Source organism: Myotis brandtii, unplaced genomic scaffold, assembly GCF_000412655.1.
Source record: "Myotis brandtii unplaced genomic scaffold, ASM41265v1 scaffold19, whole genome shotgun sequence".
Lineage (NCBI taxonomy): Eukaryota > Metazoa > Chordata > Mammalia > Chiroptera > Vespertilionidae > Myotis > Myotis brandtii.
Window position 1 is genome coordinate 1,571,730 of NW_005357075.1, and position 6,750 is coordinate 1,578,479.

At 60.9% G+C, this 6,750-nt stretch overlaps 1 protein-coding gene across 1 annotated transcript; it reads right to left on the bottom strand.

The window, feature by feature from the left end:
* Window positions 1–348: 348 nt before the first annotated feature.
* FGF17 (fibroblast growth factor 17) lies at window positions 349–6,480 on the bottom strand (the record flags this gene model as incomplete). The annotated part of the gene is made up of 3 exons (XM_014538323.1): window positions 349–899; window positions 2,655–3,128; window positions 6,121–6,480. Coding segments are annotated over 3 exons (1,128 nt in total), but the record flags the coding sequence as incomplete, so codon positions are not given.
* Between the last annotated feature and the right edge of the window lie 270 nt (window positions 6,481–6,750).

A 6,750-nucleotide genomic window follows, 5' to 3' on the forward strand; every position in this document is an offset into this window, starting at 1 on the left:
CCGCGAGCGGCCGGCCGGTCACCAGTGCGGTTTTGGAGTTGGATCCGTCTACCCCTCGCCCCCTCAGATCAGCCGTTTGCAGGAAAATGGTTTTATTCTGGGGCTGGGAGCTGGGGCAAGGGGTGCAGGCCTGGGTAGTGGAATGTGAAGAACGGTCAGCCCTCTTTTTTCTCCCTTTTTCTTTTTTTCCTGAAACAAAAACGAAAGTCCCTTCCTAGGGGCTGGCCTGGAGGAGCTTGGAGGCGGGGGCGGACTGACACCCGGGCGCAGAGTTGAGAAGAGCCACCTCCCCACAGTCTGCAAGGCCTTGAACCTGCTGCCCTCCCCCTCGGCTCAGTGAGTCTGTGTCGTCGGGGTGGGGGTGGGGGGACACTACAGCGTCTCTCCTGGGCCCGCCACACCCCTGGGCCCATGCCAGCGGCCCTGGAGGGGTCCAGGAGGCGGCCCTGAGGCCCGTCCAGCTTGGGCAGCCTGGGCGCTGATGCTTGTTGGTCCTCGGGACCTCCTGGGGGCTTCCCTCCCTCCACCCCAGCCCCATCTTTGGATCAGGAAGGGGAGGGGACGGGAAGGCTGAGGAGGGACAGCTGCCACCCCGGTGTCCCTGACTACGTCCGGGGCTGAGGCCTCCGCGTGCGCTTGGTCCGGCGGGTGGGGGCCGAGCCCACGAACTCGAACTGCTTCTGCCTCTCGACCTGGTTGGGGAAGGGCAGCTGGCCCTCGTACAGGCGCTTGATGAAGTGGGCCTCCCGCTGGTTCTGGCGGCTTCGGGAGGCCTGGCGCGGCCGGCCCTGCCGCGTGAAGGCCATGAACCAGCCCTCGTGCCGGGCGTTCTGGAAGGCCGTGTAGTTGTTCTCCAGCACAATCTCCGTGAACACGCAGTCTTTGCTTTTCCCGCTGGGCTGCCAGGGAAAGAAGGAGAGGAGGGAAGTTTGTCCACCCACCCTTCCCGGTGGCTCTGCCTCCGGGGCCTCTTTTAAGACCGTGGAGGGCTGGGCACCCCAGGGTTTCTGCCTGGTGAGGGGGTGCCCTGGCGGCTTGAGGCCTGGCGCGGCCGGCCCTGCCGCGTGAAGGCCATGAACCAGCCCTCGTGCCGGGCGTTCTGGAAGGCCGTGTAGTTGTTCTCCAGCACAATCTCCGTGAACACGCAGTCTTTGCTTTTCCCGCTGGGCTGCCAGGGAAAGAAGGAGAAGAGGGAAGGTTGTCCATCCACCCTTCCCGGCGGCTCTGCCTCCGGGGCCTCTTTTAAGACCGTGGAGGGCTGGGCACCCCAGGGTTTCTGCCTGGTGAGGGGGTGCCCTGGCTGGGGAGGCAGCTCGGGGAGAGAGGGACAGGCTATGCTTGGAGTCAGACCTGCACTTAAAGGCAGGCTTGTCGTTTGGAAGTTGTGCACCTCCAGCCAGGCATTCAGCCAGCGGAGCTTCAGTTTACCAGGATGAGACGTAAAGATCTAGGGCAGTGGTTCTCGACCTTCCTAATGCCGCGACCCTTTAATACAGTTCCACATGTTGTGGTGACCCCCAATTTCATTGTTACAAATTGAACATAATGAAAGCATAGTGATTACTCACAAAAACAATATGTAATTATATATGTGTTTTCCGATGGTCTTAGGCGACCTCGACCCCCAAAGGGGTCGCGACCCACAGGTTGAGAACCGCTGATCTAGGGGATTGTGTGGTTTCCTGCTTAACCAGTGGGCAGCCCTCGGTGGGGGGATGGCGTTGCTGGGTGGAGGGGAAGGAGGCACCGTGCTCTGATGAAAAGAAGGGGCAAACATTTATGGACACCAACTGTGTTAGAGCCATACAGGCAGCCCTTAGACCAGTGGTTCTCAACCTTGGCTGCACATTAGAATCACCTGGGAATCTTTTTAAAATCCTGATTTCTGGGCCTCATCCTCCGGAAATTCTGTTTCTTTGTTACTAATGTTGTGGCCTCACCCCATAACAAAGAAACAGAATTTCCGGAGGATGGGGCCCAGAAATCAGGATTTTAAAAAGATTCCCAGGTGATTCTAATGTGCAGCCAAGGTTGAGAACCACTGCCTTAGACTTTACAGATAACCCTGATGCTATGCCCATTTTTATAGATGAGTAGCCCGAGGCTTGACAAAAATAAGTAAATATTTGGTGAGAACAGCCAGAACCGGAAGCCAGGATTGACCAATGCTAAAGAAATGGAGTTCTCCTGCTCAATGGTGCTGGACCTGCAACTGCGGCATAGGTTATACTAGCACGCGGTCCCACTAGGTGCACGGTTACACTAGCAGGTGGTCAGTGTGCATCTCGCTGGCTGGGTCCGTGGAGCCCACTGACCTTGGGGGAGCTTCTGACCCTGTCTGAATGCCCACTTTCAACCCCAGTTAGCCCTTAACCCGCAACACAGGGGCTGCAACATTATGTAGGTGCTGAAATTCTTGCTCATTGAGCTGGGAAATGCCCCAGGAATCTGAGCAAGGGCCCTGTGGACCAGTCAGTGTCCTCAGAGTGCTTGTCAATCCAGAGGGACTCACTGACACGGGGAACAGAGTGACAGTGGTGGGTGAGAGCCGGAGAGTCCTGTCCCCCGTCACCCTGCAATGGGGATGCTGTTGGCCCGGGGCACCCCACCCCAGGAGGATCCAGTCAAGGGTCTGCTCTGTCCTGCGGCCTCACCTTCCCGATGAGCTTGCCCCTCTTGTTCATGCAGATGTATTTCTCGCTCTCAGCCCCCTTGATGCGCACCCGGCTCCCAAAGGTGTCCGTCTCCACTATGAGCTTGGCTGTCATGAGGGAGAGACTTCTGTCTATGAGGGTTGCAAGCCCAGGGAGTGGAAGCCCCCCACCCCCCACAACCCACCTGACCTCCAACCTCAGGTGGGGAACATGGGAGGCCCTGACACAAGATCCGGGATGAACCAGGGGAAGCCGGCCAGGGGTGTGGGTGGCCTCAGGTGAAGGCTGGGCCTCACCGAACTTGTTGCCGTCTTCAGCGGTGGCGGAGATGCGACGCCCGGTCACCTGCACGTGCTTGCCGCTGGTCCGGCTGTAGAGCTGGTACTCACGGATCTGCCGCCGGCTCAGCTGGTCGGTCATGGCCCCCTGGTCCCTCACGTACTGGTTAAAATTAGGAGACGGGTGATTCTCCCCCTTTGCGGTTACCAAGGGAAAAATAGTGTCAATTTGCTTTGGGTGACACCACCGCTGGTCCATCCAGGGGAGAGGGGTACAGAGGTGAGTGTGGCGGGGCAGGCCATTTGTCCTGGGAGGTCGCGGTGCAGGGTGAAGGGGGCATATAGCCAAGACTTTCTCCGGCCAGTGGGTGAGCCAATCATGACCTCTCGGCTCCCTGTCCAGCCTGCAGCAGAGAAGTGCTGGCTGCGCAGGCTTGAGGACTCCTGGTGACAGAGTGCAGACTTGGAGTCATGACTCTGGGAGCTGGAGGGAGCCTGCAGTTCTGTATCTGATCCCCGTATTCTATGGAGGAGGTGCACAGGCCACACGGCTAATTAGAGACAGAACCCCGTCCTGCCTCTTGCGTGGAACTTGTCACCCCTCCAGAACTCTGGGCATTGGCTCTGTTAGCCAGGACAGCCAGGCTTTCCTCCATCCGCCCCGCTAGCCTTGAAGGACCCACCCCAGCACATGTGCACACACGCACATGCACACGCAGCGGCTGGTCTGTTAGGGTCACTGGCGAGCATTGTGGGGCTGTAAGACCCTTGTCTCTAGCTCTGCGGGCCCTGGAAGCATTTCTTAGTAGCATGTGGGGTCCTGACCCTGCTAGCCTTGAAGGACCCACCCCAGCACGTGCACACACGCACACGCACACAGCGGCTGGTCTGTTAGGGTCACTGGCGAGCATGGTGGGGCTGTAAGACCCTTGTCTCTAGCTCTGCGGGCCCTGGAAGCATTTCTTAGTAGCATGTGGGGTCCTGAGCTGTGCCCGCTCCCCTGCCTCTCCCCTGGATGCTCGGGGCCCTCAGAGAAGCCAGACGCCCTTCCAGTGTTCCTCCCTCCTGCATGGGTGCGGCACCTCCTTAGTGGAGGGAGGCCAAGGAGTTGCGAAGGTGCTGTCAGCAGTGGTCCAAGGGCTGTTCCCGTGAGGCCACCTGCCTGTGGCACAATGTAACAGAGGCTGGTGGGCATTGTGGCCAGCCATGCCGCCACCCACCCGCTCCTCCTCCTCCAGGCGGGGGGAGGGGCTCTTCCGCCCACACTGCCTGCAAACAAAGGCAGGAGGATACCTGGCTCTCCTTAGCCCGCTGCACTGAGCTGGAGGGACCCCTTCCCACCTGTGCAGCCAGGTGCAGCCTGACTGCATCCCAGCTGCTGCCACCGCCTCAGCGCCGCACCAAAATGCTTCTCTCCTTCTCTCCACCTGGACCCGTGGCCTTGCTGGGACAGCCTTTCCCGGTCCTAGTCCCTAAGGCCAACCCTCTGGACAGAGCTAGACCTGGACCGGCATCTGTTAGGGCCCCTCTCTCCTGGAGTGAGAGGTGGGAGTGTTGGCTTTGAGGAAGGGGAGGCGAGGGGGCAGCCTGAGGCTGACAGTGTGACCTGCTGGGGGTTAACCCTTCGCGCATCTGCTCATTTCCAACCTGAGCTGTCCGCAGGCCAGGACCCCAGCCCGCCCCACGAGCCTCCCTCGAAAAACCCAAGGCCTGAATCTGGGGCGGGAGACCTGCCTCCCTGCCAGGAGGAGGGGTCTGGCTGGCCCAGGACCCTTGGTGGGGTCCGCCTGCCCCCAGCCCCAGCCGCCTGGCCCAGGTTCAGGCCCTCCGCCCTTCTTGGCGGGCAGCCTCCTCCTGGCCGTCTGTTCCAGGTCAGGAGCAGAGAGGCCCCCCAGAGCCCCCTCCTCTCCTCATCCCCCTTCAAGCCCTGCACAAAGGCAGCCCCACGCCCCCCCACAGCCCACAGCCCACAAGTCGCTCTCCCCGCGGGACCTTGCCTGTCCCTTTCATGTTCCCGCTGTGGGGAACCTCCCCTTCCAGTGCAGCAGACAGCTGCTTGTCAGCCGGCCCCTCAAGCATGGCTGTGGTCCGGCCTGCGGGGCCCCCTCCAGGGGGGTGTGGGGGCACTTCAAGGGGGAAAGGACAGCTTTGCCACCTTCCTCGAATCCTGAATGGGGCCTCAGCCAGGCCATAAACACCAGGCCAGCCGCACCATTGTGCTAATTCCCCTTCCAGAACAGGTTGGGCCCACCCCCACCCCCGCCCGGCCCGGCTGGGGGCTTTCTTCTGGCTCTCTCTGGATGTGTGAAGCAAAAGGCCTGGAACGGGGGCTTGAGCAAAAGTGGGAAGGAAAAGGGGGGTGTCTCTCTCTCCCACCCCCCCACTGCTTCAAAGGCAGCCTCTTTCCCTCGCAGAGAAAAGGCCTTACCTTCAAAAAAAGTCCCCACTGGATATGAAGAGAAGCGGCCCCTGGCCTGGGAAAGCCAAGCCGTGTCCCCAGCGCGTTCTGGACCAGTGCATTTTAATAGCTGCACTTTTATGGAGGATCACAAAAAGGGACCAGCCTCGAGCTGCAGCTGGGCAGGGGGAGGTGGGCATGGGGGGCAGGCTTGGGTGGGGGAGCCTGGAGAAGCAGACCCTGAATCTTGTCTCAGACAACCCCTTTTGGGTTTGACCTCATTGTGTCTGGAGTCACCTGCCCTGGCTGGGCACTCTGATCCCATAACCCCCCAGGACAGCACCCCCCCAGGACAGCACCCCCTGGGACACCTGTGTTGGTGGGAGTGCGGTCAGGAGTGGAATACACAGGTGGTTTTGCATGGCAACCTGTCCTCTCAGGTACAAGCCTCACTTGAGCCATCACCTCCACCCTCTTCCAGCCACTCCCGGCTCCATCCCTCAAGTCTGTGTGGCCTCTGCACCTCGCCTTGGGGTGACCCAGTGTGGAGGGATGCAGAGCGAGGCAGAGACCCCAGGGGGAGCAGGGAGGGTCATGGGAAAGAACACTGATAAAAACCTCAGTCAATCCCCAAATCTGCGGTAGCCCCTTTCCTGCTCCCCTTCAGAGCTGGACCCCCTCACACCCCAGAGAGAGGCCAGAACCGGCCTCTGTCCAAAGAAAGGAGACTGCCCCTCCCCCTTTGGTGGGTGGGAGACATGGGGAGAAGCTCCTGGGGTAGGTTGCCTACCTGAGTTTGACAGCAGAGAATCAGTAGCTGCAGGCACCTGTGTGGGGACACGAGGCAGACCCAGGTGTGGGTGCCAGCAGCCAGCCCAGGGCGCACCGGCGCCGCCCCCGCCCCACCCGCCAGTCCGTGTGGGAGTCCCGGTGAGATTAGGGCTGCCGCAGGCTGGAGGTGGCAACAAAACTCCCGTTTGTCTGTCGTTTGTCGGTCGGAAAGGCCGGCACTTACAGAGTGAAGTTGGGCAGCAGGCGGGCGGCTTCCATCGCCGGAGAGGTTTCTTGGGGCAGTGGCCCCCCTGCCCCCAGAGTCGGGAGAAGATGTGGGCAGTCCCCAGGGTAGAGCCCCAGAGAAGCCAAGGTCTCTTCAAGGCACAGGTTTTCAGGGGGGAGAGGAGGAGAGACAGGGGAAGAGGAGGAGAGAGAGAGAGGGAGGAGGAGGTGGAGGAGGGGGAGGAGGGCGTAATTGGGAGACTGAGGTGTGATGTGTCCACCTTCCCGGCCAGTGAGACTGCAAAGCGGCCACCGGCGGGGCTGCCAACCTCTGGGGCTCCCAGCGCAGGGGCTGGGGCTGCTGGAGCCTTCTCAATAGGAGGCTGGCCTGTGGGCTCTGACCCCAGCGGGAGTGCCCCTCCTC